Below are 17,006 nucleotides of genomic sequence, written 5' to 3' on the forward strand. Positions count from 1 at the left end.
AGAAGGCCTTAGTACGTTTTAATCACGTTGTAACAGTAGATTTAGACTATTACAGTATTACATTTACTATATGAATACTCTCCATTTTTATTACTAGTGTTTCGTTATATTTATATTTTGCATCATATAATTATAATAAAATATATAGAGAAATATGTTTATTTTTAATTTAATAAATTATAAGAGAGATTCAAATTTAATATATATGAAATTTATATTGGTTTTTCATTATTTGTTGGTTGGAGTTCGCTCTTAGTTTTATTTTACTAGTTGAAAATATTGACTAAAAGGTCAAATATTTAAGTTAGTTGTTTAAAGTCTTTGTTTAGAAGTTATTTGATAAAAATTAAAACTTAGTTGTAAATGGTATTTAGTTTTACTACTTTTGCCTTTTAACTTTAGATTTTTACGATTTGACAAACTAAAAAAAATGCAAAAGCAAATAAAAATTAAATTTACCAAACACACCCATTGTCTTTTCTTAGATTATAGACCTAATTATAAAGAGTGTGATTGTGATTATGTGTAAATTACCTGCAACTGATCACCAATATTGATGACAAATGCATCAGGATGAGGTTTGACAGCAAGCCATTTACCATCCTTGTAGATTTGGAGACCAGAAACTTGCAAGTCTTGAAGAAGGATGGTAAGGGCATTCGGGTCGGTATGACCCGGTAACCCGTATGTCATCTCAGGTTCCGGGCACGGCGGGTAATAGTTAACTGCCATATGTTGTCCTTGATCTCCTAACACATTCTTTATGTAATCTTTCTCCAATCCTAAGCTCTCTGATATTAGTTCCTCTATTCTCAATCCAAGTGCTCTTACTTCTCTTATGTACATGCTTAGTATTTCCCTGCCAAATTTACCAATTTAATTTTTAGTAACAAATTATATATATAGATTTAATACTTATGCCTTATTGGTAATACGTTTGAAGTTATTTATTAAATTATACTCTGTGTTGTTTATGTTCTCTCTAATTTTTGGATGTACTAGCCAGTAGCACGTTTTTGGCTTATATAAAGTGATAATGTAGCTCAAATGGAAATAAATATAAAGTAAGCAAATGCTGGCCATAATGAAACAAAATTGACGGTTTGATTTCATGATTGGCCTCATTGAAGGTGAATTGTTGTTGTTGTTGTTGTGGTGTAGGAGTGATGACCTCTTGCTCCTGCTCTATGTATTGTCTTTCTCTCACGTTTTGACCCGAGGTTGGCATTTGGTTAGACCATGCACTTAATTTTGGGGTGCCCTCCAAGATGGAACAACTTCTCACCTTTTTAAGGTTGAGTTATGACATTGGCCAAGGCAGCCGCTAGAGCGACCAACTCATCTCCCGTTAAGGTGAATTGTTGTAGTTGTTGTGGTGTAGGAGTGATGATCTCTTGCTCTTCCACTATATCTATCTTTCTCCCATGTTTTGACCCAAGGGAGCCATTTAGTGGGAACTTTTAGCCTCCTCCCATTGAGTGTTTGGACTGCTCTAACGGACTCTGAGAACGAGCGGCCTCTACAATGTTTTTGGCAAAGTTATAGTATCTGGCTTGCCTGCGTATATTTTGCCTTTAGGTGAAGATTAGCATCCTCATGGGTTTTATAGCAATCTTTTAGCTTTTAGCTTTTGAGTAATTGTTGGTTAATTATGAGGAAGTTACCAAGGGGAAGTTTAGCTAAGAAAGAATACATGATGACCTTCTAGAGTCAAACTGATCATGTATGGGATTAAACATATTTAATTAGCACTATGCGGGTTAGTGCAATGAGAGTACAAAGATTTTAAGAGAGTTTGTTGAGGAGAGGCTTGTATTTGATATCTAGTCTTTCTTTTAACACGAATAACACACGTTAGAAGGCTTGGAGTTTTAATATGGGGATCGCTTTGACACTTAAGTCGATGAATATACCAAATGAATACCTAGAAGCCCGATCCCAAATGCAATGTAGCCTTAACTTAGAGGAACTGATTAGGTTTTGTTAATGGCGTGAGGCCTTACTAAATGTTCTTCAAAAGAACTAATGCAAGAAGAGTAAATGCTTGTTCACAAGGAATGGAGAGTGAATAACAATTAATGACTTAAATTTTAGTGAGTATTTGATGGTGGGACAGTTGAAGTAATTTATATTCAATGATTTCTTAAGGATTATCACTATTGAGGTTTGTTTGTACCATCAGGTCACTCTTGTGATTCCTCCTCTTTTGACATGGTGGCTTCACATTGAGTGTGAAGTGGAGATTTTGAGAAGACCTCCCAGTAAAAGATTAGGTTCTAAATTTTGGGAATTCATATCCATATACATACAAGTCTCATCCAATTCATCAATTTTCAACTTACTCTCTTCGTCTCTCTTAATTTTGCTATATACTCCCTCCTATTCAGCTTATGTGTCTCATTTTCTTTTATGGTCAAGTCATCTTAATTGTCCCATTTTTATTTTTGGTATGTGTTTTTGACTTTTATGCCCTTAGTAGCTTTATTCTATTTTCAATTATACCCTCTATTACCCATACTAATTTTCCTCTCTTACATTAAAAAACCCATAATACCACTCTCTTTCCTACCCTTAGGGTTCCACTTTTGACTCTCCTTAAAATCCGTGAAAAGTCAAATAAGACTCCTAAGATAAATAGGAGGGAGTATAATATTTTAGTCTATTCCACATGATTTACAATATTGCCTCTTCTAAGCATTACTCCATATACAAAAGGGACTAAAACCTATAATTTATCTTTTTTCCTAAATAAAAACTTAAATATGAGCTTACCTACATATAAAAATCTTATTTTCTCTTTATTTATTTGATTTGTATGCAAAGACTTAAGTAACAATGTCAGGGGGAGAGAGGAGCATTAAATAAGACAATGACCGTGATTTTGTTTTTTTTAATTTTTGCATATGACTGAGTCTTACACTCTTACTTATTAGACAAATTAAAATTATTGCATGAATTATGAATTGACATTGACAAGGAGTTGGATTCAAACGAAATCTTACAAATTCCAAGTACCTTCCACGCAACAATTGGATTCCAATACATGCTTAAAATCTGCTCTCAAGGAATCCATGTCCATTCTCTATTCGACAAAATAATTTAAATACTATTATAAAAAATCATTATACATACTGAGACGTTCTAAAAATAAAGAGATTATACTCTTATTATTGTATTTGTTGGGTATTGTAATTTAAAATGAAGCGCATCTCAAAGTGAAACCGTCTCATACGATAATTTATGCCGTCTTTTTAAAAAATAAATTAACATGTTAAAAGCTAAAATGAAGTGAATTAATCTAGAAGAAATTTCAACTATTCTATTGCATGGAAGAGTAATACCAATAATCTACTTCTATATTTTCTAATTTCATCAATAATATTTACCCTTGTCATTCTATCTATGCAGGGTGCAATATCACATTCTAATTTTTAAATCCCTTCTTATTTTTCAAGTTTTTGTTCAAAAAAGAAATTGGATCACCAAGAAATCACACCAAATGAAAAAAATAATATAACCTAATATTTAAGACCCTTTAATTTTTAATGGATAACATATTCGATCAATGGTATACTTTTCTTACAACATATTGAGGCCCTCCTCTTTAATTTAGTTTTAATATTAAAAATTCTTATTCAATCAATTTCATATTGGTTTTTAAGTGGGATTTAATTACGAGATTTAATATATCCTTTCTATTTTCTGAGAGACTCTCTTTGAGAAACGCTTCTTACGCCCTGGCCATTAAATCTTAATGTCCATCTATTGTATTCTTAATGCCTAGTTACATTATTTATTAGTGTAAGTGTCAAATTAGCTATGTGTAATGGTAGTGACTCAATGACTCATAAGAAGACACATCATATTGAGAGCAACATTAAGGGTGCAATAAAAGGCGATTAAATATATAATTAATTAATTGCTAAATTATGGAGGAGTTAACATGTCACTTAATGGTGGATTGAAAAGGCAATTAAATTAGGAATAATGGTGAGCTTTAATATGGTGTTATTGTCATGCATTATTATAAAGTTTATTGGTATGTTAAATATTAGGTGTTAATGTGCTATTAATGGTGAGTTAAGTGAGGATTCTAGAATAATGTATAAGCCTCTGTATAAGGGTACATCATTCTTAGAATCAAAGCACCACAAACACACATAACTATTACATTGTTAGAAACTTAATACTCACCGAAAATATATTTAAAAATGTCTACTTACAATATTCTTAATGTCTGCCGAGAAACTTAGCCTATTAGTCTGCTTACCATATCCTTAATGTCTGCTAACATTATCTTTAATGATTATTTACAATATACTTAATGCCCATCGAGTAAGTACTTAAGTACTTACAATATTTTTAATGTGTACCGAAAACTTAATCTTATTTTACTTTTTTAAATTAGTCCAATTAAAAATGATCTCCCAAAAATATATTTTTAATACCTCGACCTGAAACCACTCATATTTCTACGGTCTACATCTGCAGCAAAACAATCTAGATGAATCGAGTATTGAAATAATTAATTTTAATGATTAGTGGACCAAACGATGGGAAGATGCAGACCCATGTGTTTAATAGGCCAACATATTTAGTGGACCTCTAATGCTCCACATGTCTTCTACTATCAGACTCCCAAATAAAAGCCTGATAAAGCGCGTTAGATGAGCCATATAATTCATCGTTGTGGGTCAAATATTTATCCCTCATCCAAACACGGCTCCTCATATTCACATGCTATGCTACTTACAAATAATCATCAATCAATGTCTCGTGTATATATGCATGGCCGTCCATTATTAAGAATAAAGCGGACTATTGTTTACTAGTAGTATATAAAGATTAACATTAATATTAATTAAATTTAAATATAATTTATAATTAGTTTAAGTAATAAAAGTTATTAGTATTTTCTTTTGTAAAGTAGTTTAAATATTAATAATAAAAAATAAAAGGAGTATTATATTATTACATACGTGTTAGAGTATATAACATATCCTGGGGCTTCAACCAACAGCTTAAGCTTTTGGTTGAGTTGGTTCCTTGACATGTATCAGAAGCCAATGTGACAAAAGGTCACGGGTTCGAATCTCAACCACCCCTCATTCAAAGTGGAATATTGAGCACCATGTATGAGGAGAACATGTGTTGCATCCACACTTCTAGCCCAAAGGGTCTCGTGTGAGGGGGCGTGTTAGAGTATATAACATATCCTGGGGCTTCAACCAACAGCTTAAGCTTTTGGTTGAGTTGGTTCCTTGACAATACGCCTTGAGTTTTTAGAGATCTTTTTTATCTTCTGCTTTGGGCCCAAAAATAAACGAAATAACCCTGTTATATATATTACCACCCATCTTTTAACTTATCAAGTCGTTTGTTTGGTCTGAGTTGAATAGAAAATCTCTACAGACAAAAAATAAAGGGATTTACTCTATTATGTAGTCGGTGAGAATAAAATTCCTATCAGAATATCTCAAAAATAAAAGGGATGCTAACCTATGATTCTCAACCTATCAACTTATTGATATACATGTTTTTTCAACATTTTTTTATGAACATCAAATTTTAAGTGAATTTCTTAGTGTTTGTAAAAATGTAGATATTATTGTCAATGTCCCCTACCTTATCTCTTAAGATGTGAAAAAATCAACCGGAAAATCCTATCGGAAAAGGACATGTCATTGTTTTGTTTGAATGGTTCAACTTATATTAGAAGTGGATTGGACAAGTTCAACCATTGAACGTAAACCAAAAGTTAAACGACATGATCTCAAAACTTCAATCTTGTGATGAATAGCAAATTGCAATCTAGAAAGTAGTGTATATCTTTGACGAACATTTGCTAAATTTTGATTTTTGCACTTATATAATTGGAATTTACCAATCTTATTACTAAGTCTTGCTAGATTTTCAAATATTTCGGTTTGTCGGGATCTTATTCATCATCACTAGAAACTTCTATGCATATTTTTTGTGATAATTAATAATCATGGTTTGAAATAATTACCCAGGTTTTAATTTAATTTTTCAATCATTTTCTTATAATAATTACACTTATTGATTAACCATAATAATTTAAACTTTAGAGAATATATGCCTAGAGTAAATCTAGTAATTAGATGACTATAGCAAGTTTTATTTTTAAAAAAATGATAAATCAAAATAAAATGTGAAAAAAATTATTAAAAAATTTTTTCTGAATTTTTTTATCATTCATAATTTTTTAAGTGAATTTTCAAAAATTTTCCCTAATTTACATTAACTTTCAGTTTAGTTTTTTTTGATAAATTAACTACTATATCAAATCATATGTTCATCCGATTTTACTCTAGGTAAATGAACTTGAGATTATTCATACTATGATGGATAGGATAAGAAACCAGGTTTTCGGGGAAAAGTTAGGGTTTGCAACTCTCCCCGCAAAGATGCAGGAGAACAAGGTAAGATGGTTTGGACATGTGCAGAGAAAGACACATGACGCCCCAGTAAGAAGGATTGAATGCATCATAGTGGAAGGCAAGAAAAGTCGAGGAAGACCTAGGAGAACGTATGAGGAACAAATTAAAAGTGACATGCATGAACTTCACCTCTCCAAGGACCTGACCAGGGATAGGAGCAGTTGGTGCCGCCTTATCCAAGTCTTAGATTACTAAACCGTCCTTTTTACCCATCGTTTGTTATTGTTCACTGCCTTTATTTATCGCTCTTTACCTCCTTTACTTTTATCTTTATTTTTAGTTATTTGTTTGTATTCTATTTGCAAGTTGCAGGTTTCTCTCTGTTTGAAGACCTTTCTCAAGCCGATGGACTCTTTGACCGCACTCTCCTCTATAGGTATGAGCTGCCGTCATTCTTCCCTCCCCAGATCCTAATCATAGTTTTCTATAAATGGAATACATTGGGTATGGTGATGATAAATAAATAGATGAGATTATTGTAGAAAAATCATAAAATAATTGAATTATCCCAGGTGATCTTCCTTTTTATTTTTATTATTTGAATATAGACAAATCTTAGATAAGTAAAGTGAGAAGGTGCCCATAATCTGAATTTTAAAGGATTTTTTTTCATAAACTCAGATAAGTAAACATTGCTTAAAAAAATATTTTCTTTAAAAAAAAATATTTAAAATATTTCTTCTCAAAAAAACAAACCAAAACAATGTTTAGAAAAAGGTCATGATACACCTATCCCCAAAATGATAGAATGGCATGGGTTTAGGAGGTACTTCTATCAAGTAATATTTGCGAGAAAAAGTCAAATTTAAACAAATTAAGAAAATGAATAAAAATATGTAAAAAGTGTGATTTTATGATAAAGTAAGAGAGATGTAAAAACAAAATTAAAAGATATTTCAAATTTAAGAATAACACTAAAAAAACAAATTGCCAAACTTAAAACAAAAAACAGAAATATAACAATTTACAACATGGACTAAAATAAAATTGCAACAAAATCTGTGACTCAATGAGCCAGAATCATCATAACTTATAACCAAAATTAAAAATATAACAAATCTTAGAAAATTTACAAATCAATAATAAAGACATAAATTGTAAAAAAGTTTAAATTGTGTTGTTAATTAAATAGCTTTTTTACTTGTCTTTGGTTTATTCCTTTGCATACACTATTTTTAAACTAATCAACCAATTCCTAATTTACAACAAGCCAAGGGAAAAAATTTAAATTGTGTTATACTCAATCGAGTTTCTAATTACTTTTCTCATTGTAACTTTTGATAATCAATCCCACTTTACTAAAATTTACATGAATATAGGAGTATCACATTTGATATTGTATTTTGTAAGTGCATGTATAATGGTCTAATTTTTTTGTTTTTTTATGTCCTCTTAACTCCTCGTTCTAATGTACTCACATCCTTTAAAAAAGAGGATAACACTTCATCTTCTCTGTAAAGAAGGGTGATTTTAGTTAACTTTTCTGTTTTCCAAGACAATGTACACGGTTAGGAATTTTTTATTTATTTTTTTTTTACCCAAGTGTATGTTGACAAGTGTCATGTATTTATTGGATTGTATTTTTGGTGTTTATTTTACCTAGAAAAACTACTCATATGATAATATATAAAAATTGGAAAATCAAAAAAAAATATCAATAAAAATATCAATAGTTTAGAATTTTTTTTTTCTCTATAAAATGAACCCAAATTTACATATTTTACATCCACATCAAATTTTGTCATTCTCTCACTAGATATAATTGGTATAATAATAATAATGAATCCAAATAATCCAAATCATGGAAATTTTAATTTTCCTAGTTATCCAAACTCTCAAAATAACTCAAATGTTGGCCCTTTTGATCCAAATATCCTCAATAATCCTCAATTTCAAGCTGCTTTACAGTTTTTTGGACATCAACCGAGACCAGTTAATCAGAGTTACACCCCTTAAAATCAAAATGTCCCACTATTTACTCCGTTTCAACAATCTTTTAATCAATATCCTTCATCGTTTCCCGATTATGATTATTTAACTCAATAAATAGACCAATCTCCAAGGGGGGATTCTTATAATGGTACTCCGACTTCGTGAATGAGGGAAACAAGACATCTCGAAGAAATACATGAGGAAGATGTTGAAGTAGTCCCTCAACAAGTCTTTACCACGGCGAAAAAGACAACTACAGCCCGAACGACTGGTCATCGGGCGAGTTGGAGCATACCTGAAGATAAAGCAATTGTTTCGAGCTACATTAATGCGAGAGGAGATATAGAACGAAACACTAATACTAGAAAGGTTGGCTTATGGAATGATATAGTTAAATATCACGAGGAAGCACGGCAAGAGAACCCCAATGAGATACGTGAAAAGTCCAAAAAGTCCATGCAACTACGTTGGGATCACATCAACCCTACGGTTTCGAGATGGGTGGATATTTATAGGTATGAGCTACTCCACAAAAAGAGTGGAGACTCAACTTTGAATGTTGAAAATCGTGCGTATGCAGCTTCGCAAAAAGCACATAAAAATAAGTCATTCCAATTGATGCATTGTTTTGAAATTATGAGAACATTTCCTAAATGGAACCCTGAAATATTTCAACTCCCTTCCGAAAGTGAAGGAAGTAACAAAAATTCATGCCCTGATACACCATACGAGGAAGGGATGGGTGCTATACCAACTAGACCTGATGGGATAAAGAAGACAAAGCGCAAGGGTAAAGAAGCTGCTACCTCTTCAATGTCATCTGTAAACCTTGAATCTTTCAATTCTTCTTTTCTAGAGGTCTCCACCCGTAGGATAGATCTAAGAGAGCGCATGCTTAACATGATAAAGGAACGAGGCGAAGAAAGAAGAAAGCAGAAGAAGGATGCGACAAAAATGAGGATGTTAAGTGTGTTAATGGCTAAACCTATGCTTGATGATGTTGAAGCGGAGATGTTTCAAAAGTTGAGAGAAGTTCAACAATAATTTTCTTTGAGCTTAAATCGACTAATAAGTGAATGAAATATTTCTTTTAATTATGTTAAGTAGTCAGTGTAATATTTCTTTTAATTATGTATGCCTTTTAGTAATTTCAATAGTATCTTATCTAATGAACATAGTAATGTCACTTCAAAAATCTTATCTTTTGAACCCAATATTGTCACTGTAAGAATCTTATCTTCTGAACTGAATAATGTCACTATAAGAATCTTATCTTCTACCTTAGTTTATCCCTAAATTTCAAAAAGTGTGCATTTTAAAATCTTATCCTCTAACATACCTTATCCTTAGATTTTGAAAAGTGTGGATTTCAAAATCTTATCTTCAAACATTATATGATTACATTATTGAAGTACATTGCCTATAAATTATACACTTTTATTCATATACCGTGATCATCATAAAACTATTTTACTTCATCATAAAATTATATTATTAGTAATGGAATTGAACTATGATTCCAGTTCTTCAAGTTCAAGTGAGGATGAACTCAACGAGTATTTGTTAATGGATTTTATCGAAGAAAATCGTGAATTGCGAGCAGTGGAGGATGCAATAAGATACTTTGTTAACTCCACTGCAGAAAGAGATAGAAGTCATGGTCTACATCAGCGAAAAAAGAGAACTACGTTCTTAGAGATCGAGAATCGGCAAATGAACGTTTAGTTGCTGATTACTTTTGTAACCAAACATTATACGATGAGCGCTGATTTCGGCGTAGATTTCGCATGAGGAAACACGTATTCATCGCATAGTGGATACCTTAAGTGTCCATGATCATTTCTTCCAGTAACATCCAGATGCATGTAAGCGAGTGCTACAGCTCTTTAAAAGTGCACAACGGCTATAAAGAATGTTAGCATATGGATGTGCAGCTGATCAAATTGACGAGTATTTGAAACTTGGTGCTATTACATCCAAGGAGTGTCTTGCTCATTTTGTTGATGGAGCACAATTTTCAGCCACTTACCTTCGGAAGTGGACACTTGACGATCTCCAACGTCTCCTCAGAGAAGGGGAAGATAGAGGCTTTCCTGGTATGATTGGAAGCATCGACTGCATGCATTGGGAATGGAAAAATTGTCTCGCTAGTTGGAAAGGGATATATCAAGGAAGATCTAAAACGACGACTGTAATTTTGGAAGCCATTGCTTCAAGGGATTTATGGATTTGGCATGCTTTTTTTGGTACACCTGGTTCTTGCAACGACATCAATGTACTCCAACGCTCTCCTGTTTTTGATACTATTCTTAATGGTCAAGCTCCACAAGTACAATTCAATGTAAACGGAAATACCTATAATAAAGGGTATTATCTAACTGATGGTATTTATCCAAAATTGGGCAACCTTTATTGATGGCATAACTACTCCTAAAACCCATAAACAAAGGTTGTTCACTCAAAACCAAGAAAGTGCACGCAAGGATGTTGAACGTGCCTTTGGTGTACTACAAGCTCGATTTGCAATTATTCGAAAACCAGCTTTGGCATGGAGTGCGACTATGTTATGGAAGATCATGATGGCATGTATCATTATCCTTAATATGATTGTAGAAGACGAGCGCGACACTTACACAAATTATAAAGACCCCCAAGAGTTCTCCCAAGAACAACCTAAAAATGTACCGAGATCTTCAAGCAGTAATGCTTTAGCATTTTCTGTCACGCCAGGGCGATATGACAAACACAACTTTGCGACACTATTAGCTACAAGAGAAGAGATTCGTAATAGACAAGCACATTTTTCTTTGAAGAATGATTTGATCGACCACTTATGGCAAAAGTTCGAAAGCTCGTACTCTGACTAATCCGTATTTTAAAATCTCTACGTAATTTAATTTCATTGCATGTTTCCTAATTTCGTTTTATAATTTTAATGTTTTTGTCAATTTTTAATATCTTCTTTGATAACATCTTAATGTCTTAATTTATTATTAATTATCATTATATTTTATTATTGATAACCAATTGATAATGTCAATTTTTCATTTATCATTTATAATTAGTAATCAATTAATTATCGATATATTTTATAATTGACAACCCACAGATTAATTGACATCACCAAATCAATATTATAAAATTAATATAATAAATTAAAAAATATGAAAATATTAAAAATTTATATGGTGGAGTATATATGAAGTAAGAAAAAGAAAAAATAAAAAGATATAAGAGGATACCTAAATGTTGGAAAAAATTTAAAGAGGAAAAGGGTGAAAATAGTAAAATATGATGTGGATGAAAGAGATGATAATGCGTTAAATGGAGAAAGAAAAATAAATATTTAAAAGGATGTACCATTGTATATGCTCTAAGTTTAAGTAGCACAAAAGTCATTTTCTTTGTCCCTAAAGTTCTTTATTTTAATAATTTACTTTGTTTTCAAAATTTGTTACATTTTTACTTTATCTGCTATGATTAATCTCTTATTTATAAGAATTTGTTTAAGTCTTTATGCTTTTCAATTTTCTATTCCTCACAATATATTATTACATTATTACAATAACTTTTTTTACAAAATAATCATATATAAAACCAGTTGAATACATCTTTGCAAACACAAAGTACAATATAAACTCTCGTCAACTAGTCAAATTGGTTGAAATTAATACTAATTTGAAAAAAAACTCAAAAGAATTAAAACATATTTTTTTAAAGGTATTTGATTCATCACGTGAAAATGACTAGTATGTCTACTCTTTAATTGATAGTACTCGACTTTATTCTATAAAAAAAATTAACTATGTCTTAAATAATTAACATCAAGTATAAATGAGTTGAAAATTAAAAAATTTGCGTAAAAATAATAATAATAAAGGTATTATATTTATTTAAAACAGAAGAAATATGTAGAAATAATTTAATTTTCAAAAAAATAGACAAATTTAATAATTCAAAGAAAAAAAGAAAAATAGGTAAAATAAAACCACATTTTATACGAGTGATAAAACCAAGGACGTAATTTGGAAGTCGAATCCTGAGGCACGCAAAGCTAGTACGGAGACAAAACTGTTGGAACTGGTCACCCAGTTTGAAAAGTCACGAATGGGGACTATTACTCTACGTCATTGCATGGCGTCATCTTGATGACGTCATGACAATTATGGATACGGAATCAACAGCTGGATATGGTGTACTAGTGTAGACGTGCATCGTGGTGGAGAAAAAAAAGTACTATACGACTAACGATGAACGATGATTTATAATATGGTAATTTGTAAATCATTCTTTAATTTTGTAGAAAAATTTGAGTATATTTATTTCTTAATATAAAAATAATGTAAGAATATATAAATTAATATTAAATTTTCACCAAAATAAAAATTAGACATTTAAAGTGACTTGACTAAATAAAAAAATATGACACTTAAAATGAATAAGAGGAAAAATATTTATTTCTTAATGTAAAAAATAATGTAAAATGAGTAAAACAATTCAGAGTGACAAATACTTCTTCCGTTCTACTATACTTGCTACATTTGACTTTTTACGCAATTCAATGTGATATTTTGATTATTTATATATTGAACTATACACATCTTAAAATTATAAAAACTTAGTATTATAAAAGTATGTGATTAGACGATTCAAACATGATTCCACTTGACTATATTTTTTCTAACACATTAACTTGAACGATAAATAGTGTAAAAAATCATTATGTAGCAAGTATTCAGAACAGAGAAACTAATAAAGTTAGTTTAGATGAACGAAGGAATTTCTGCTAATATGATGCGACTACAATGAAGTGATGATTGAACCAATCAACTGAATTTTTAAATCTTGATCCATCAATCAATCTAAATTATGTTCTAATTAGGAGTTAAGAGTTGGTAAGATAGTTTTAATCATAAGAAAAACTATATGCCTACCGCCAATTGCCGACATGTGCATGGTAATTGCCTAATTGATAGGTAAGGGTTGCAACTTGCGTAACATATAAATACTCTAAATCTACAAGTACATTATGAATTCTCTATCACTCTGTTTCGTTGAAATTACTTTAAAAATAATTTTATTAAATTGAATTGATGTCAATAGGAAAATAAGATAAAAAAATAAATAAATAACTAAAAATGAATATACGGTATGAAGAATTAGAGAGATATCATATTTGGAGACAAAATAAAAAGATATTTTAAATTTGTGCTTAAAGCTATAGAAAAAGTGTGAATTAATATTCATAAAAAAATATATTGCAAAATCAATAGAATATAAGTAACACTTTTAATTAATATATATTAACAATTTAAGACATGTATTAAACATAAGTAACACTTATACATAAAAAATATACATTTGTAATTGAAGTACATACGACATAGACACTAAAGTACTAAACATTTAAGACAAATTTAAAAATAAAAAATAATAATAACTTTGTTAATGACTTTTGATGATTTGAAAGGCTTTTAGTTTGTACTCACATGTGCCACTCAATTTATTTTTATATTATATTTTAATTTTAATTCATTTTAATGAATTTGCTATAATCTTTAACAATTTATTTTAATTATTTTTTGTCTTTATATTAATATCGTTTTAATTAACTAAACTCAATTTCTTGGCCTCCGTTTAAAACGGGGTAAATGGCGTAGCTTTAAAAGGCATCCACCATGAATGCCCATCATATGGGTTGAACAATGGCCACATTTCATCCTGCCAAAGAAATCAGCTACTTTGTCCAAAAATTTAATTCATACATCACCTATTTAATTTGACACGTTTTAAAATCAAATTACTTAGCAAATTAATGTGATTTTAAAAAACAACTATTGATTGTTATCAAAGGTTACTTCAATAGTAGTGAAATACATCGAAACTAAACACATTTAATTTGTCATAATTTGTTAATTGAGACGAGGTAACATTAAATTTGTTCAATATTGTCATTGCTTACTTGTAAAAATGATCATAAAAATGATATGATTATTATATAATAATAAAATAAAAAATTATAAAAAAACACTAAAATATTTTTCCTAATAAGTCTCTCCAAATTTACATCATATGACTTAAAAATTTTCACACTAAGTCACATGAAGTCACATGGTGCTTTCCTAGAGACATAAAAAAGTATAAGAATTACATACACAAAATTAAGGGCCCAATGAATTAATCTTAATTGTATAGGGCATAGCTAAACCTATATACTAAAAGAATTTTGTTGCCATTATATTAAAAGTCAATTACAATTAACCATGTTGTTGTATTTTAATTAAACACCAACTTGTCCAATAATTTATTTCATTAGATTTGCACTTAATTTATAGGAGTATTTAAATTTTATCATTTTCATTTCTGGTAATAATTCTTATTATTTTTTTTAATCTCATTTATAATTTATTCACTCTTTTAATCTCATCAACTTAACATACGCACTTTAAATTATATTTACAATTCTTTTAAATACTTACAAATACAATGAAACAGATTGAGTACTAATTAAATAAATAAAAATAAAAAGTATAATGTAATATTTTGATCACCAAAATGACATAGATATAGTATTTCTCAAATAATATACCTCTATGATGAAGTATATATCTACTTTCTCCATTTTTAAATATTCTTTCCATTTACTTTTTACCTAATTTTCAAAGTAAACTTTAAGTCTTAATATCTCTAAATACGCATCATAAAAACTTTTTAAAAATATATAACTAAAAATTATATTTTAAGACGAATTTAAAAAAATTTCACTTAAATATATTTTGACATTTATGTGTCTTAAAAATCTTAATTAAATTTCATTAATAAAGAACATTATAAAATGAAGCAAGGACAATATATATTCATGTTTTACGTCATCTCACAACGTATAGTGGTATTCACTCGTCAACCATACTTTATTACTACACACAATCGGTGCGTGGCAAGGCTATCTCAATGACATCAAAACACACTCCTTTACCGTGTGGGACAAACGCTAAATGCAAAAGGCTCTCTCTCTCTCAATTTTATTTTTTTAAAATTCTTTACAAAAGGACATTTTAGTTAATAATATACTTTGTCATAAGAATAATTTAAATCTTAATTATATTATTATTTTCAAAATTTTGTACTTGAAGTTATTTTTCTCCTTACTTCATATTCAAAAGGTGACTTTTTTAAAATCAGTCTATTTATATCTGAAAGTTGTCTTTTTGTCTCTTTACTTTAAATCTAAAAGCTGACATTTTTTTTAAATATTTGTATTTTATATCTGAAAACTGTCCCCACATCTTTTTCATATTTACTTTCAAGATTAATAAACTTTTAAAAACTAACATTCCTAGGATACAAAGAACATAATAGGTCAATTTATGAGAGAATATATACTAGTACTATCGATCTTTCTTTTAGAAAGATATAACTGGTTGAAAATTTTCTCTTTCACTCTAAATAAGGATTTGATTTACACCGACCACCTAACTACATAAAAGGTTAATATTTAATTCCTCATCTTTTTCACCTGTAGAGATTTTTTATCCTACACAATACACTAAATAAAAAAAATTTTTAAAAAGAGGTGGAAAAATTCTTACTTGAATGAAGGGGGGTTAGAAGGCCATTGAGGAACATATTGTTCAAGAGGCCAACAATGGAGTCGAAGATAATCTCTCCAATTATGAACTTCTTCTTTCTTAACGTTAAAACTTGTACTTAATCTAACTGTTTTAGTTGGATCGTCACTATATAATTTCATTTTTTCTTCTGCTGGTAAATTGAAGAAATCTCGACCCATTTTCTGCATCGCCTTCACTATTTCCTTCGATACCCCATGATTTATTACCTACCACAAATTTCACGTACAAACTAAAAAATAAAAAATCATCGCATTTCATCGTTCCATTCAATTTGCTACATTTAAAATTTATTAAAAACTTATGACTTTAACAATTCAAAAATAAATTGTAATATTTTTTATTAGCAATAATTGTACAATACTTTTTTAAAAGCTAGCCACATGTTTGTTTAGTATCTGTACTGTATACACACGTATACGTAATCTTACCTGAAAAAAGCCGTAATCTTTACTAGCAAAATGGACTTGTTTAAGTTTTTGAGAGTGATCGTGAATACCCAAATCAATAACAGGGACATCTTCACAATCTGAAACAAGAGATAATTTAGGTCTTTGAGATTCGGGTCGGATATAATTTTCGGGTATGTTTTTGTGAAGTGCTCCGGTGGATAAAAGCGTTGGCTCCATAAAAAGGTAAAACTGTAAGAGAGAAATTAAGTGAAGGTTGAAACAGCAAAAGCCATATGGTGGACCCTTGAGGTTGAGGGCATGACTACTTATTTATAAAGAGAGTCGAGAGATTCATGACTCATATTATTTTTTAAATAAACAACTATATTGTATTTTTATAGTAAACTCGTAAGTAGACTATGTTCTGAAAGTCTATTTAGGGAGTCGCTAAATTTCGCCACCCCTTTTCATTTTATCGCCACCCCTTGTAATATTATATTTTTGCCTCTATATTTAAAAAAATTACAAAGCCACTATACTTAAAAATTAATTAATAAATGTAAATCACGCTTAATAACACTAATAAGAATTTA

General features: G+C 29.9%; 1 protein-coding gene across 2 annotated transcripts in view; it reads right to left on the reverse strand.

The window, feature by feature from the left end:
* LOC130806307 (protein DOWNY MILDEW RESISTANCE 6) overlaps positions 1–16,779 on the reverse strand; it is a 35,714-nt gene extending 18,935 nt beyond the window's left edge. For both annotated transcript variants that reach the window (XM_057671325.1, XM_057671326.1), the window contains exons 1-3: positions 16,453–16,779; positions 15,983–16,230; positions 535–859 (exon numbers count right to left, since the gene is read on the reverse strand). In XM_057671325.1, coding sequence (XP_057527308.1) covers positions 535–859; positions 15,983–16,230; positions 16,453–16,650 — 771 coding nt within the window. In that variant the 5' untranslated portion in view covers positions 16,651–16,779. The remainder of the gene's footprint in view (positions 1–534; positions 860–15,982; positions 16,231–16,452) is intronic.
* Between the last annotated feature and the right edge of the window lie 227 nt (positions 16,780–17,006).

Source organism: Amaranthus tricolor, chromosome 2 (genome assembly GCF_026212465.1).
Source record: "Amaranthus tricolor cultivar Red isolate AtriRed21 chromosome 2, ASM2621246v1, whole genome shotgun sequence".
Classification (NCBI taxonomy): domain Eukaryota; kingdom Viridiplantae; phylum Streptophyta; class Magnoliopsida; order Caryophyllales; family Amaranthaceae; genus Amaranthus; species Amaranthus tricolor.